This window comes from Vombatus ursinus, unplaced genomic scaffold (assembly GCF_900497805.2).
Source record: "Vombatus ursinus unplaced genomic scaffold, bare-nosed wombat genome assembly UNPS02009918.1, whole genome shotgun sequence".
Lineage (NCBI taxonomy): Eukaryota > Metazoa > Chordata > Mammalia > Diprotodontia > Vombatidae > Vombatus > Vombatus ursinus.
The window spans coordinates 4,475,103-4,493,011 of NW_020949696.1; the positions used below are offsets into that span (position 1 = coordinate 4,475,103).

Below are 17,909 nucleotides of genomic sequence, written 5' to 3' on the forward strand. Positions count from 1 at the left end.
ACCCTCTTAAACCCATTTCCGATGAAAGTAGGGTTCCAGAACTATCAGCCCTCCTCCCCCATCTAATTCCTCTGTGTCAGCTCCTCTTGTACCTCATTTGTATAAAATAATTACTCTTTTTACCTGTTCCTAAACGGTTTTACTTTTTAAAATCATATCATGCTCATGTCTACCCCAATCTTTCTTACAAACTATCCAATTACTAATAAGAAACATATATTTTACATTTCCTCATATAAATGGTAAGTGGTCTGTTCTTATTGAGTCCCTTGCAATTAGTCTTTGATATGCACCTTATATTTCTCTTAGATCTTATATATCAAATCTTCTATTAAGTTCAGGGTTTTTTTCTTTAACAAAATCCTGAAAGTTTGACAATTCATTAAATATTCTTTTTTTTTTCTTTCAGGATTATGTTTAACTTTGCTGGTTATACTACTTTTGGCTGCAGCCCCAGTTCTTTTGCTGTAGAGCCGCTGCCAAGTCTTGTGTGATTCTAATTATGGCACCGCCATATTAAAAATTTTTTTTTCTTGTTGCTTGCAGTATTTTATCCTTGAACTGGGGGTTTTGGAATTTGACTTTTATATTCCTGTAGGTTTTCCACACAGAATCTTTCAGGTGGTGATAGATAGATTTTTTTTTTCCTATTTCTACTTTCCCCTCATGTTCTAACACTTCAGGACAATTTTCTGAAACTATTTCTTGTATCAAGGTTATTTTTTTGATCATAGCTTTCAGGTAGTCCTATTATTATGTTTTCTCTTCTTGATCTGTTCTGCAGATCAGTTGTTTTTCTTATAAGATGTTTCACGTTCTCTTCTATTTTTTTCATGCTTTATATTGTGTTCTTATTTCTTGGTCTCTTATAACTTTACTGGCTTCCCCTTGCCCAATTCTAATATTCTTGCTTTTTTTTTTGTGAGGCAATTAGGGTTAAGTGACTTGCCCAGGGTCACACAGCTAGTAAGTGTTAAGTGTCTGAGGCTGGATTTGAACTCAGGTCCTCCTGACTCCAAGGCCAGAGCTCTATTTACTGTACCACCTAGCTGCCCTCCAATTCTAATTTTGAAGGAATCATTTTCTTCCTTAAGATTCTGGATCTCCTTTTCTAGTTGGTTGACTTTCTTTTCATAATCCTGTTTTTCTTGGATTGTTCTTTTTTTGTTTTTGTTTTTGTTTTTAATTTTTCCTCAATCTCTCTCATTTGATTTTTTCCATTATTTTAAAAGTTCTTCAATGGATTCTTTCTGGACAGGTGACCATTTGATGTTATTTTTTGGGGTAGGAGAGGCTTTTTTTGCTTCAATATCCTCCTCTGAAGATGAACCCTAGTCTTCTCTATTCCCATAGTAACTTTCTGTGGTTGTATTCTTTCTGCGTTGCCTGCTCATTTTTTTTTTTTTTTTATTTTTTTGTAATCACCTCTAGGCCTGGGATATGGGAGATGGCGCCTCTGGCCTCAGATCCTCCTTCAGTTCTCCCTCTAGCTTGGAACTGAAACCAAGAATTCTGCCCTCCTCTAAGTGCCCACAGCCAGAGGAGTCCCCACCCCACTGTTTCTGCACCAGTCATGTGCTGGTTCCTTCTCACCTAGGGCCACTTCTTGGCAGCACAGTTGGGGATGGCATTCCTTATCAGCAGAAGTGTCGTCAATCTTCCCTGGCTCAGTTCTTGTGGCTGGGGCTGAGGCCACCTCCCAACCCAGCTAGCCTCAGGGTTGCTGCTTCTTGTTTATGCGGAACTAGTCTGGAGGTGTTTACTCTTCACAGGGACCAAACCTCAGTCCTGGGATTTTTCTTCAGATCTTCTACAATTGTCCCAGGAGAACCACTGTTCTGCCCCAACTCCTGTTTATTTTCTGGCGATATGTGTTTGTCCTGGGGCGCTATTTCGTCTTGTTTGTGGGGGAAATCGTGGAGAGCTTGGAATGTTCTGACCTACTCCACCATCTTCCCAAAATCCTTTCCCTTTTTCTTGCTTTTTAAAAAAAATATGCAAAAAAAATGATAAATGTTAGAGATATGGGAAAATTGAAACACTAATGCATTGTTGGTGGAGCTGTGAACTGATTCAACCATTCTGGAAAACAATTTGGAACTATGCCCAAAGAGTTATAAAACTGTGCATTCTGTTTGATCCAGCAATACCACTACTAAATCTGAATCCCAAAGAGATCATAAAAAAGGGAAAAGGACCCACATGTACAAAAATACTCATAGCAGCTCTTTTTGTGGTGGCAAAGAACTGGAAATTGAGAGGATGCCCATCAATTGGGGAATGGCTAAACAAGTTGTGATATATGAATGTAATGGAATAGTATAGTGCTATAAGAAATGATGAACTGGCAGATTTCAGAAAAACCTGTAAAGACTTACATGAACTGATGCTGAGTAAAGTGAGCAGAATCAGGAGAACATTGTACACAATAATAGCAGCTCTTCTCAACAATACAATGATCTAAGACAGTCCAAAAGACTCAAGATGGAATATACTATCTATATCCAGAGAAAAAACTATGGAGTCTGAATGCAGATTGAAGCACACTATTTTCTCTTTTTTTTCTTTTTTCTTTCTCGTAGTTTTTGTTCTGATTCTTCTCTCAAACCACAGCTAACATATAAATACGTTTAATATGATTGTACATATATAGCCTATGTCAGATTGCATGCCACCTTGGGAAGGAAGAGGGAGAGAGAAAAAAAAATTTGGAACTCAAAATCTTATAAAAGTACATGTTGAGAACTATCTTTATATGTAATTGGAAAAAATAAAATACTACTAAGGAAAAAAATATGGCCAATATTTTTATATGTTTTGTATGATTTCATGTATATAACTGATATATTGCTTGCCTTCTCATTGAGTGAGGTTGGAGGGAGGAAGAGCATTTGGAACTCAAAATTAAAAAAAAAAAGAATGCCAAAAATAAATAAATACTAAATTTGGTGATTTCTTAAAATTTTTTTTTCTATTCCTAGCCATAGCTGTAAAAAATACTGTCTCTAGATTCTCTAACTTTTTTTATGGCATATCCATTTTGAGCTTATTGTGGTATATGGTGAAGATGTTGATCTAAACCTAATTTCTCACCAACTGCTTTACAGTTGTCAAAATAGGAGTCCATCTTCGTTCCTGGGCTTATCAAACACTGGCCTACTACTATTTTGGATTACTTCTTTCTTTCTTATCTAATCTATTTCAATGATCTACTTTTCTATTTTTCATCTAACATCAAATAGTTCCAATGACTATTATTTTACAATGTAGCTTGAGATCTAGTAATGATTTACCCTCTTTACTTGTACTTCTGCCTCATTATATCAGCACCCCTCCCTTTCAATCTTTTTCAGAGGAACAGTTTTATAGCTATATACCCTCTACAACCCAATGTAGGACTTTATATTTATCCCCTATCAAATTTTACCTTATTATAATTGATCCATGATTCTAACCTATCAAGATCTTTTTAGAGTCTGATAACTAACACATTGGTCATCAATTGACTATTTATAAGATCGGTACAGAAGATGGTAACGGGAAATGGAACTCCACAAAATTTAATTTTAAAAGCAAGCCAAATATGCTATTAAGATTTTTTTAAATTATAAAGTAAATCAGGCAATATGCACTTATTAAGAACTTACTATAGCTTACATATTATCATATATATAGTATATTAAGTACCTATTTAATATACTGCATATAGTAGTAATACCTACTATTACTATTTGCCCAGCATTGTGCCAGGTTTCTATGGGGGGGTATATGATATATTTATAGTTAATAAATATATGATATAAACAAAGTGATTTGAAGGAGGGAGGACTAAGACATTACGGAATCAGAAAAGACCTCTTGAAGGAGATAGCACTTTGAGCTCAGGGCTTGAAGGGAGGAGGGGGTTTCACGTAATAAAACAGAAGGTAGAAAACATTCCAGAGCCTGGGGGACCTTGGCAAAGGCATGGAAGTAGGGAGATAGAATGTCCCAGACAGGAAACAGTAAATGGACAAATTTGGCTGGAGCTATCTGTAAAGGATAGTAATACATAATTACTCCCAGAAAGTTAAGATGGAGCCAGATTGTGAAGGACTGTAAAAGGCAGACTAGTTTGTATATTATCGTTAAGTAAGGGTACTTTCAGATAGAGCAAAAAGGATTCAGAAAAAGCTACAGGGAATTTCTTTGGAAAAGCTCCAACATTTTCCAAACTAAACTTTGATCCCAAAGGGTAGGTAATAAGATTTGAGAATTCTGAGCTATTCTAACAATAATTACCCTGACCCATACACAAGGGAATTTTTTTCCATTTATTAAACTAATCCCATAGTTCAAGAAGCAAAGTCAAAAAATAAAGATGGCAGGGACAATCTTTTTCAAAACAGAGAGACAAGTTGTTGTTTTTTTCCTAAGAAGAAAACTTCCAAATTAAGTATTTTTAATATTAATCACATAGTTTCTATGAAGCTTATGATACTTAACAGGAATTTCTGAGTACCACTTGACAAAGAAAATGGAAAATTTATTCCACACTCTGACAAGTGCCTGCAATTCTGTTGCTAATTTTTAAAAGCTTTAATTTGCAGTTATTGAAACAAAAATATGCTAGTCAGAACTATTTCCACCTGTTTATTTATATTCAAAAATCATCAGCCAAGTAAAGAGTCAGTTAACACATTATCATTAAGGAAAAACATGACCTGTAGATATACACCAACAAGTAGGATGAAAATATATATTCTAGAAGATTTTTCAGTACATGCTTGAAGTTAAAAATGTGAAAGAAATGCAGAAAATCACAATTTCTGTTAACAAGTTAAACATTAAAACTATGACAAGCAAAATATAAAAGATAAACTGACTAACGCTACTAATCATTTAAGCATCCTCTGTACATCTTAGAAACATGACTCCAGAAGACAAAGGACCACTCTATTGTTGTCATAAGGTTGACAAATAGCTGGCTCAATACCTTGTGGCTGGGAATCAAAACCACCAGATAGCATTCCCTGAAAAGCAAGTAGTATTGCTTCAGTGCACACCCTTCCCTCCTCTTCAAAATGAGCCTTACATGTTTTTTAACTCCAAGTGCTCAATAGTCCTCCCCTTTTTCCTGCATGTCATTCTTTCATTGTCCAACCTCCTAATAGTCAACATTCTCTTCTTCCATTAAGAACACATCATTCCCCTTTAATAACCTGACAGATGAGGAGGGATTTCTAGAGCCCTTTTATCATCTCTACTAGAAGGGTGATAATCATCTCCCTTGACCTGTTACTGAAGCTTCCCACAACAAAGTCTTGGAATAACACAGCATCTAACTTTCTTGGTATATTATCTTCAGGGTTCAATTCTACAAGACAATTCATTTTTATCCCACCCCCTGTGCCCCCAAGATAAACTTCTCAAGTAGTAGGCAGAAAAAGCAATTTGCTCAAAACTCAAAGGAACAATAATCTAGGTTGCTCTCGGGGAAATCAACTTACCACTTTTATTGAATGAACAGCTTGTGATAGCTTTTGCACACTGGCAAGCTATGATTTTACTTGAGATAAAAACAAGAATACACGTATGAGTTCCAAAGAGACTGAGCACCATGTACATCATAGTTAGAAACTATGTTTTTCCATCAATTGTCCACCTGATGCTAGATAAAATTCTGCAACTTAAACTAACAAAGCACTTTTTCTGCTGAAGGGAAATGAGTGCACACATGGGAAATTCACAACAGAAATTAGATGAGGGGCAGAGATAACATTCCATCCCTTCTCATACTTCATTGGAGTTATACTTCTCCCCCACTGACTTAGCATTACTCCTACCTCAAGTCTAATCCCATCACTCCCAAGATCAAAAATTTCAGTGGTCATCCACCGCCTTTGGACAAAGTACAAACTCTTCAGCCCGGCCTTAAAAATCTTCTAAAATGTGGCTTCAAACTCCCTTTCCATCTTTACCTCATACTATTCCTCTTAATACGGTCTATGACAGAGATGTTAAACAAACCCGGAGGCCCTCGAGCAGCCTAAAAACACTCCCGACAGAAATCATAACCAGATTAAAAAAATAACTAGGAAATATTTAACAAATAAAGATACAAAAAACATAGATAATATTACATTTTAAAATTAAGTCAACATGAGGCCTGCAAGGATCCTTATGTACAGTTCAGTGATCCCCGCTTCTATTTGAGTTCAACATCATTGTCCTACACTATAGCCAAACCACTATTCCCTAAATACATGCCATTTTTTTTTTCCAGTCTCCATGATTTCAGTTAACACCATTCACCAGGCCTGGAATGCTCTCTTGTCTGCAATGAAATCCTATCCATTTTTCAAGAACTAATTTAAATGCCACTGGTCTTTCCTGATCTCTTCAGCCAGAAGTGACTCCTGTCCCTCTTTTGTACGCCAACATTTTGTAGCTTTTATACAGCCTAATATTCCCACCAGGTTGTTTATACGTCCCATCGAGTGTTCCATAAATTCCATGAGGACAGGGGCTGTGTCTTCTTCATCTTTATATCCCTCACAGAACCCAAGATAGGACCTTGATGAGTGCAGTGATTAATTGGGGGACTTACATCAAATACAGATTCTTTTACTAAAACAAATTGTCTTCAATAGTCCTCAAACTGCCTTATGAGGAAAACAAGAGCTGATCGTCATTTGACATTCCTGGTTTTTAACCTGGCAACGATTCTATACATTTTTTTAAAGTAATGTGGACTTTTCCACAAAACTTAAGTTATTCACTTTTTTGCTAAATAACCTTTATCTGAAAACATTTTCTTACATTTCACAGGGATAACTGTAAAACTTTTCATTAAAATTTTGTTTTAAATCAGTCTTATCTTGGACATATGGTCAGCTTCATCAAGCCCATTAGAAACAAAAGTGGTGCCAATCCTTCTTTCTACTACAGTTTCCTAATAATTGCCTTATCAATTAAACATTAGTTTTAGATAGATGAGTTTAAAAAAATTAGTAGTGACAGCTGTTTACCTTTAGTCCTTGTACTAATGATTCCAGTTTTTGAATCGTTAATGAGTTTTATGTCGTTCTTCCCCCCTAATTTAGCACTTGTCTGACTTTTTTTAGTCTGTCAGAGTTTTGAGGCCTAGGATCACTCTGAAAACAAAAATTATAATTCAAGTTACAATTAAAATGTATAAAATATGTATAAATGTACAGTTATAATTTAAAGAATGAATGAGTCTAAATAAATCAATCAAAGTAGTGCTTGCAGCAAAACTGATACATTCTCTTGGTGTCAGCAGCTCTTTCAGTCTCTATTCTCTGAGCCCATTTAATTAAGTCCTGGCCAAAGCCTTACCAACATATCTTTTCTGAAGATGTAGTCAAGAGAGATCTTCAATTCTTGAGGAAATTATCTCTATGCTGAAGGTCCCTTCAGAGCTGCTATACCCAACAGTGCTTCTACTAGCATCTATGAAGCCCCAGAACTTTGAGATAAGACTCACTACATGAGAAAATGTGGCTGAGCACAATAAAACTATTCTCCTGTTTCTGATTGGCAAGAAACTTAGTGTTTATGGATCAGAAGTCACTTAACGCCCGACTGTCTCACCAAAAGCAAAAACAAAAACAAAAACCTAAGAGGATGAGGGATTGGAGGATCATGGTGAGGATAATGAACAGGGTTTGGGGTTGCAAGGCAAAAGGAAAAGTGGAATGACAACAGACTGTGATAAGATAAAGGCATTTCATAGTTCATTTATATGGAAGTGCTGTTTTTGTGGATGGTATCAAGACTATGGATATAATCATCACTGTGCATAAATGAGGTGAGGTGGAGGAGCAGGCCTCAGGAAATGAGTAAGTTGAGAAACTGGAAGGTTGGGAGTTCAGGGAGTATCAATATATATGTGGGTAACGTAGATCTCAGATAGCATTTGTTCAACACTTCTCTTAGGCACTTATCATATAATATTACATATTATAGTTATCTGTGTTGGTATCTAATATCCATGAAGGCAAGCACATTTTGTATCTCCTACAATTCTATCACAGCTTGCACACAGTAGGCACTTAATGTCTATTGAATGAATACAATTAAAAAAACTCAACAAAACTGTTCTACTGTTTAAAGCTGACATAAAGATTCAAAGTTAGACACAACAATGCAACAAAACTCTGGTCAAATGCAACTGTCAATTATTATTACTGTTATGTATTATTATGTAATTATGTGTTATTATGTAATTATTATGTCTGTTACATAAAAAGAAAGTATATTGATAATTATTTTAATTATCAAATGAGCTACTCCCCAATAAATAATTGGTCAAAGGATATGAATAAACAGTTCTCAAAAAAAGAATTGCAAACTATTAACAATCTACAGGAAAAAATACTCCAAATTGCTAAAAGGAGATGCAAATCAAAACTCTTCTGAGGTTTCATCTCACACCCTACAAATTTGCGAAGACCACAAAAGATGGAAATAGTCAATGTTGAAGGAGTTGTGGGTATTGTTGGTGGAGTTGCAAATTGGTTGAACCATTTTGGAAAGCAATTTGGAATTATGCAAATAAAGAGACTAAAACATCCATATCCTTTGACTCAGAAATTCCATTACTAAGCTCATACCACAAGGAAGCAACTGATAAGAAAGCACTCAGATTCATCAAAATATTTCTACCAGTACTGTCCATCAATTGAGGAATGGCTAAACAAACTGTGGAACATGGAATATCACTGTGAAATAAGAAATGATAAATGTGACAAACACAGAGAAGTATAGAAAAATCTATATGATCTGATGCAGAGTTTAGTAAAAAAAAAAAAAGCCAAAAAAAAAAAAAGAAAAAGAGACCCAACGTACACAATGACTACAACAATGTAAATGGAAAGAGCCAGCACACAAAAAAATCAAAAGTGAATGTTGCAAAATTATAATGAATAAGTATGGCTCAGAAGAGATATGATAAGAAACTCCCATCTCTTCCCTTTGCAAAGGTGGGAGGTCCACAAGAGTTGTACATTGAACATATTTTTCAGACTTTTGGATGCACTGAAAAGTTATGCTGATTTTTTTCCTCTTTTTTCTGGCTTTAAAAAAATACTATTTATTATATGAGATGGTTTTCTGCGAGGGGAAGAGTGACACTGGGAATGATACTGGGAGGAACTACAGTGATGGTAAAAAAAATAAATCAATAAAAACTTATTTTAAAAAATAATCACATGGATCTCCTGCAATTTAAGAGCCCAGCTGTGAATCGACATTTTCACAAAAACTGAACTTAAAATGTACCTTCAATGACAGATAACAGAACCTCAACTCAGAAGAGTAATTAAAGCTAAAGATAAGAATACTGGAATCAAACAGCCAGTTTTTAGCACACAACAAGCAGCTGCCAAGACATAAATAGTTTTCACGCCCTTTTTTCTAGAAAATGAAAAGGAATGCAATGGTTTTTATATTGTTTGCTTCTTTATACAACCTTTAGGGAAAATATATTTGCTTTTTTTTTTTACACCACATATGTAACTTCTAAAGTCTACAATTGTCACTGGCCTAGTGGGATTCTTTGTTTAAAAGGATGGCTCTTTAGGAGTGGGAAGGGAAATCAAGGTGACCTAAAAACAAAATATGAATAAAACTCTATTTAAAACAAAGCACTGGCCATTCAAGAGGAATTTTGGAAGTTCATTAAGACAGAAGAAAGAAAGTATTAGAGAGGTTGAATAACTTGCCCAAAATCATACCTACTAAGTGGTTGAGCCAAAACTAAGATAGGAAGTCTCTTCTTTATTCTTTTCATTGTATTAATTCAAAAGTATCAACATGGCTAGAAAAAACTCCAAACGTACAGAACTTAAAGGGTTGGGGTGGGAGGTGGTTCTTTAGTAACACAACAACTCAAGATTCTGTGAAACTCAACAATTCTCACAGTTCCTGGTACTGGGAGTGTTTAGCTTGAAGAAAATCAGATTTATGATGAACAGAACAGCTGTCTTCAGGTATTTATTTGAAGGGCTATCATAAATTCAACTTGCTCTGCTTTGCCCCAAAGACAAGGGCCAGGAGCAATGAGAGGTAGGTGTAGAAAGGAATATTTAGGACAAAGGAAAAGAAAACATTCCTAACAAAGCTACCCAAAAGTGAAATGGCCAACCTGACTAAAGGTCATTGAGCAAACCTACAAGACCACTCGTCGAAGTATGTTGTATGGTTTGTTCAGGTACATCCTGGGCTACACCTTATCTTCCAACTGAGATTCTGTCATTATGTCCAAACAAAATAATAAGCATTCACACTCAATGGAGAGAATGTATGGATCAGCACCAGTCTTTCCATAAGTTACTTTTTCAATAATATTAACAGCTAGGGGGCAGTTAGGTGGTGCAGTGGATAGAGCACCGGCCCTGGATTCAGGAGGACCTGAGTTCAAATCTGGCCTCAGACACATAACACTTACTGTGTGACCCTGGGCAAGTCACTTAACCCCACTGCTTAGCCCCCCCCAAAAAATGATTAAAAAAATAATATTAATAGCTAGCATTTTATACAGTGCTGTAAGATTTGCAAAGTGCTTTACAAATACCACCTCCTCATTTTTATCCTTCCAATAACCCTGGGAGGTAAGTGTTCTGACTAGTCCCCATTTCAGAGATAAGTAAACTGAAACAGACAAGTTTAGTGACATGCTCAGGGTCACATAGCTGGTGTCTGAGGCAGGACATGAGTTCAGCTCTTCCTGACTTCAGGTCTAGCACTCTATCCACTAAACGAATTTTAGGTTATAAGCAAAAATGGCCAAAACTAGCTTGAGTCACTCAGCCTAAGCCTCTTTCAAAGGTTAAACAAACTGTCACAAATGTTCAAAGATAATGTACTCTCCTCCAGCTTAAAAAAAAAATGATAACACTTAACTATCACATATGTTTCAAGTTATGTTTCTTATCTTGTTTATGGAGGGGTCCAAGGTCTTGAACAGAACAGTCTTTCAATAAACATTTCTGGAATTAAAAACCTAGGCTCACATTGAGCTTGCCACATTTTCTTGTCCTCTCTTCATTGAGAGTTGGCTTTCAACAAGAGCTTTTCCCCATGCAAAGCTGTATCTTCTCATATAAAAACTCAACCTACAACACTGACCTCATTAATACCAAAACCTAAATAGTTCAGACATTTCAAAGTAGAAAATAATGTTTCCAAACAATATTTTTCAGTAAAAAAGTAAAAAATTCTGGAGAAAAAGATATTTTTCCTGATGTTCTTGAGGCACCCAAAGTCATGTCTGTCACTTAATGATTAAGTATGCTTTACCTTTTTACTCAGTCCTGCACCCCAACTCACAATTTCACTGTCCCTAACTGTCTATTAAGTTTGCTTGGGAAAAAATCTCCATTACATGATGCCACTATTAAGTCTGGAAGGGTAATGATTAAGTCACAAATACCAGAATATGCATTTCTTGACTGAGGAATCATTACTTTTTTGTTACCTTAATTAAAAAATACAAACACAGCTAGAAAAACTCAAAAAGTACACAGATTAATGCTGGGGGATTAATAACAACAACTCAAGAATCTGTGAAACTCAGCAATTTTCATATTTACTGGAACTCTGAGTGTTTATCTTGAAGAAAAGACTTATGAGACAGAATAGCTATCCCAAAACCATAGCTTTAATTGACGTATAAGCAGGAAGGAGACTAAGATGTCTGACTTGAACAAAATGATCCCAAAGATATCCTCCAGTGATCTGAATCCATGCTGCCAGTACTACTCCAAGTGTCCTGCTCTTTCACTGCTTTAGAAGCTGGAGGAGTATAGGATGGAACAGTGTTAAAGCACTCCCTTTGCCAATGTTAGATAAAACAAATAGGAGTTCATGGAAGTCCTTACTGCTGCAACTGCAGCGACAGGTATCAAGAGCAGCAACTAGATAATGGCACTTACTGCTTGCTCTGTGCTCCATCAGGATTTTCCCCCTATGCACCCCAGCCCCCAGTTCAGCTACATCCTATCCTATGTGAAGCAGTCTCCCCTCTGTCCTCAACTACCTGTCTCTCCCACTCTAGCCTTCAAGAGGCTATGATGATCTCTGCTCAATCTGGACTCAACAGGTCTGTCTCCGGAAGGACTCTCAAACTATGTTTGACGCTGGCCTTGTTTCCTGCAATCAACTAACGGGTGTCAGGAATCTACAATGGAGCGCACTGGCAAGCAGATTAGGTAAGCTGCACCTAAGGGGTTCTGGAGGGATGTTCCCACTACATACTTTCAATTCAGTCAAACTTAGAAGATAGTGTGCTTTTAAAGTACATCATGTAGCTGATCCCTTAACAAATAATGCATCCATTGATTTAAAATGTAGACTTTACCCAAGCTGCAAAAAAAAAAAAAACAATTTTGTTTGAGTTCAGTCCATTTTTCTCTAAAACACATCAAAATATGAAAAAGCAAGCATAAATGGAAACAAAGTGGCATATCCCAAGGGAATTTCCATCTGTCAATATTATACATGTAACAATAATTCCTAAAAAAAATTAAATACCTGTTACTTATTTTTCCCTCCCTAAGAAGCCTTAGGGTAGGCAGGTATCATAAAAAGCAAATCACATCTTGTAAACTATTGCAGATATAGACTACTCCTTACTAGTCTTTTTCTTCACTCAGTCTGGGGGAAGAAGAGGAAAATGAACCGTAGTCAACAGTGAGCTTTTTTAGAATGTGGTAGGATTTCAGACAACAGTGCTTGAGAAACAATAACTCCACTGAAAACAATCCTTAGTTCCTTTCCCCGAAACCACAACAGCAGGATTCTAACAGTTTCTCAACATTTGTAACAGGGGCTTGTAACTGTCTCATAAATGAGAATCAAACAAGAGAGGCAAACAAAATGAAATGATAATATCTGAGTCTTCTGAAGTATTAAACAACAGCCCTGTAAGACTATAAAGTCGAGACGTTCAATCCAGAGAACAGAAAACTGTTTTGCCTTTTAAGCACAATTCAGGAATAATTTAAAAGGTAGAAATGCATGACGTGTGTACATTCAATGAAACTTAGGGTTGCCATTTTTTTTTTCATTCATTCCATGGATGTTTACTGAGCCCCTAACTGTGCAAGCCACTTTTAAAATGCAGCTCTTCTTGGGCACAGTTTAGGGACGGCCCAAGTGACATGCACACTTCTCCTCCCAATACCCTATTCGGCTTCTTTGATGTCCACTTTTCCATTCCCGAGGCCCTACTGCGCCAAGACCTGTCTTCTTCCTTATTTCAACTTTGATTTAATTAGCCGGGATAACTCTCCAGCGACGGACAACTCCCGCATCCAGACGGACGGGAAAGCGCTCACAGAAAGGGTCACTAGACCGGGCGGCAGAGCAGGAGGGCTTCCCAAAAACTCCCCGTGTCCTCCCACCCCAAATGAGGCTCAGCTGAGCACTCGCCTAGATTCTCTCCCCAGACCTGGGAGTAGAAATGAAACCATCCAAAACCTCAGGGCGTTGCGGGGAAGGACGGGTGGGGTTCGGAGGGGCAGAGAGGGGCCGCGAAGGATTTCACAGCCCTGAACACACTTCTGAGCAGCGCCCTGCACACAGCAGGCGCTCAATAAATGCACGTTGCACTAACTGCACAGATCAGAGATTCTGAGCCCTGAATTATACAATGGGAGAGATCGGAGATCCCCAAACAGAGCACCCGGGGTGACCCCCCCCCCCAACACACACACATACACACACCCGGTTTCAGAAGGCCCTTGAATGGGGCGGGGGGATGAGGAAGGAGCCCCGCGACGGAGGCGGAGGCCGGCCGGAGCGCCGCGGGAGGAAGGGAGGCGGCGGCCAGACAGGAGCCGACGTGGCCGTTCCACTGGGGGCGTGGGGGCAGCCCCTGGCCCCGGGCCTCCCGGCCAGGCTCGCGGGGCTGGGCTCACCTCGTCCTCCTTGTGGTTCCGGATGCCGCGGACGAGGTCCTGCAGGTTCTTGTCGAACATGCGGTCGATGCTGCCCTTCACCATCTTCAGCGCCATCGCGGCGGCGGCAGCGGCGGCGGCCGGAGCCGGACCGGGGCTGGGGCTCGGGGCGCCGGGGCGTGGGGAGCGGGCTGACGGGCGGGGGTCGCCGGCCTGGGCCTGCCGCCGGGGGCGCTCCGAAGCGAGGGAGGGAGGGAGGAAGGGCAGGGGGCCGGACCAGAGGCTGTCACATCCCAGGCGGAGGCGGCACGGGGCGGTCGGCGGCAGCGGGACCGGCGGGACCGGCGCCGGCTTGCTGCCTGCTTGCTTCTTCCCTCAGTGCTCCCGCTCCAGTCAGATTGCAAATGGCGGACAAAATGGCGGCGCGGTCAGCTGACAGCTCTCGCCGCTCCCTCCTCCTCCCTTCGCTTCCCGTAGGCCCCGCCCACTCCCCTGGCCCCGCCTCTCCTGGAGACTGGACCCGCCTGGTTCCCAAGGACGCCGAATCCGGCTTCCCCCACCCCTAGCGGCCGCGCGCCACGTTTCCTTAGCGACCCCTGGGCCGCCCAATCAGAACGTCCTTGGCTCCTCCTCCCTGCGCTGAGAGCCCTTTCCTCCACCCTCTGACAAACTCAGGCCCCTCCTTGGATTCTCCTCCACGGGCCCCGCCCCATTGCGCGTAGCCCCACCCACTCAGGCTCCAAAATTTGTCTCATTGGTAACTTAGAAATAATGGCCATGCCTCTTCCAGACTCCTTTCCCCCCCACCGTGGGCCCGCCCCTCTTTGAGTGACAGCTGGGGGGCAAACGTAAAAAAGTCTGGGGGCGTTGACACGCGTACCTTGGAAGGCCAAGCCCCTATAGGCCCAGCTGGCTCCCTTGCTGCCCATCAGCCTGGCACGAGCTACCGGAATAACCGATGCTTTCCTTTCCTTTGGATCATTCATTCCCTTCTTCATTCAGTTAACATGGAGTAAGGTCCTACTGTGTGCAGAGTGAGGGCTGGAGAAAACAGAAAGTTTAGAAGAGACAAGGTCCGTGCCCTCATGGAGCTCACGGGCTGAGGGGGGAAGATAAGATACAGAACTAATTTCTGACATTGTATGAGAAGCACATAAAAGAGATATAGACCACATGCTATCTGGGATGGGGCATGTAGGTGGCCCCATCCGATGTGGGAAACATGTGAGTTCATTAGCTGTGTGACCCTGGGCAAGTCCCTTAACCTCTGCCTCAGTTTCCTCATGTGTAAAATGAGCTTAATAATAGTACCTACATCCCAGAGTTGTTGTGAGGATTAAATGGAACAAGATTTGTAAAAGGTGGAGGGGCCAGACAGCCTGGTTGTTTGGAGTGACAGGGGAAGGAAGGGACTTTTAAGTTGAGCTTTAAAGGTAGACAGGAATTGAAGTGATGAAAAGGGGCTTTCTAAGTCATAAGATCACAGCTCTAGAGCTGAAAGAGGTGTCTGATGTCATCTTGTCCCCCACTACTCCCATCATTTTAGGGATAAAGAAACTAAAGTAGTAAAGGGCCTTGAATTCCAAACAGAAAAGACTGAACCTTACATAGTGAGCAAAGCAATGAAGCCTCTCAAAAGGGCTTCTGAGCCTAAATCAGGGAACCTATTGAAAGTACCTTAGATGTCTCCTGTTTTAACTTTCTGCTAAGTGCAAGAAGCCTCCTCTATTTTTTTTTTTAATTGATGGAGTCATCTCTTTTACCCCTCCAATGATGAGTTCCTTACCTAGAAGCACCCTGTACCATTACTGGACAGCTCAAACGGTTAGAAATTTGTTCCTTCTGCTTGAGGTTTTAGATAGATAAAGATAGAGAAGTAGAGAAAGAGAAAGAGAAATTGATTTTGCTTTTCTGTGCATTTTCAGGGCTTAGCACAGCACTTGACACATAGTAGGTGCTTAAGAAATGCTAGCTGAGGGGCAGCTAGGTGGCACAGTGAATAGAGCAACGGCTCTGGAGTCAGGAGGACCTGAGTTCAAATCCAGTTTTGGACACATAATACTTACTAGCTGTGTGACCCTGGGCAGGTCACTTAACCCCATTACCTAACAAAAACAAAAACAAAAACAAAATGCTAGTTGAGGGGCAGCTTCGTGGCACAGTGGATAGAGCTCTGGCCTTGGAGTCAGGAGGACCTGAGTTCATATCTGGCCTCAGACACTTGGCACTTACTAGCTGAGTGACCCTGGGCAAGTCACTTAACCCCAATTGCCTCACCAAAAAGCAAAAACAAACAAACAAACAAAAAATGCTAGTTGACTAACTGGCAATCAATATCCTTGTAGCTTCCTTCCATTCAATTAATCAACAATCATTTATTAAGTGTCTATGTGCCAGGCATTTTGCTAGTCACTGGGGCACAGAGGAAGGGGGGAGGAGGGAGAGAGGTTCTTGAGAAAAAAAAAAAGAATCCACTAATCACTCTTCAAAAGATACCTTAAAATGAAACTCCAAGGAATGTCATTGTCAAAATCCAGAACTTTCAAACAGAAGAAAAAACACTGCAAACAGCCAGAAAAAAAAAATCAAATATCAAGAAACCACAATCTGGATCACATAAGATTTAGCAACTATCACAACACAGGAATGGAGAATATGGAATGAGGTATTGCAAAAGATAAAGATTTATAATCAAAAATTACCAACCATAATTGAGTATAATACTGCAAGACGAAAAATAGATCTTTGATGAAATAGAGAACTTTCAAACATTCCTGATGAAAAAACTAGAATTGAAAAGAAACTTTGAAATGCAAATATAGGGGATGAGAAAAGTAAAAATGTAACTACAAATGAACAATCAGAACTTTATAAGAACAAACTGTTTACATTCTAACAGGAGAGGTATTTAAAAAGCTCTTTCATAACCTTGATGTCACAAAGAATCATAGAGGTAGTCAATTAAGACAGAAGACCTATGGATAGTTATATTTTGAGGATGCTGTAAGAAAAAGAAAAATGAAGGAGGAGAGAAGGACACATTAGGAGAAATTAGGAGAAAAGATAGGGGAATTTGTTACTGTATAATTGGGTTGTGCTAGGAGAGCTATATATAAACATTGAGGGAGTGGGAAGAGGAATCACCTGAACTTCACTTTCATCTAAAGTGATGAAAAAAGGGCAAAACACACATAGATACACAAAGAATGTGATATAGAAATATATTCAACTATGTATATGTAGAGCCTATATAAAATTGCATACCATGTTGGGGTAGGGGGAAGAGAGGGATGGGGAGAAAATTTGGAACTTAAAATCTTATGGAAGTGAACATTGAAAGCTAAAAATTAATTAATTAAAAATATATATTCAACTAAACAAAGATACAGATAGAAATAGGAAGTGGGGGAAGGGGAATATAAGAGGGAAGGTAGACTCAGAGAGGGATTGGTCATAAACAAAAGAAAGCCTAAGCATGGAGAAGGGATAGTGAAGAAAAGATTAAAAAGAAAAAAAGGGGGGGGGGCAGCTAGGTGGCACAGTAGATAGAGCACCAACCCTGAAATCAGGAGGACCTGAGTTCAAATCTGGTCTCAGACCAAACACTTGGCACTTACTAGCTGGGTGACCCTGGGCAAGTCACTTAACCCCAATTGCCCAAAAAGAAAAAGAAAAGAAAAAAAAAAAAGAAAGGTTTATGACTTGAAAAAAATGGGAAACAAAGAGTATACAGAAGAAAAGAGTCTAAGAAAATAGAACGGAGAGAAACAAACAATTAAACTTCATAACTGTGAATGTGAATGAGATAAACTAATCTATAAAATGGGAGGTTACCAGAATGCATTAGAAAACAAAATCTGATGATATATTGTTTACAAGAAATACATTTGAAATACAAAGACTCAAAAAAAGTTAAAATAAGAGGTTGGAACAAAATCTTTTATGTCTCAGCTGAATTCACACACACACACACACACACACACACACACACACACACACACACAC

At 39.3% G+C, this 17,909-nt stretch overlaps 1 protein-coding gene across 1 annotated transcript in view; it reads right to left on the reverse strand.

Annotated features, from left to right (window-relative positions):
* Positions 1–14,044, reverse strand: part of AP3D1 (adaptor related protein complex 3 subunit delta 1) — a 132,431-nt gene extending 118,387 nt beyond the window's left edge. Inside the window, exon 1 of the mRNA XM_027853140.1 lies at positions 13,926–14,044. Within this exon, the coding sequence (XP_027708941.1) occupies positions 13,926–14,021 (96 nt within the window). The 5' untranslated portion in view covers positions 14,022–14,044. The remainder of the gene's footprint in view (positions 1–13,925) is intronic.
* Between the last annotated feature and the right edge of the window lie 3,865 nt (positions 14,045–17,909).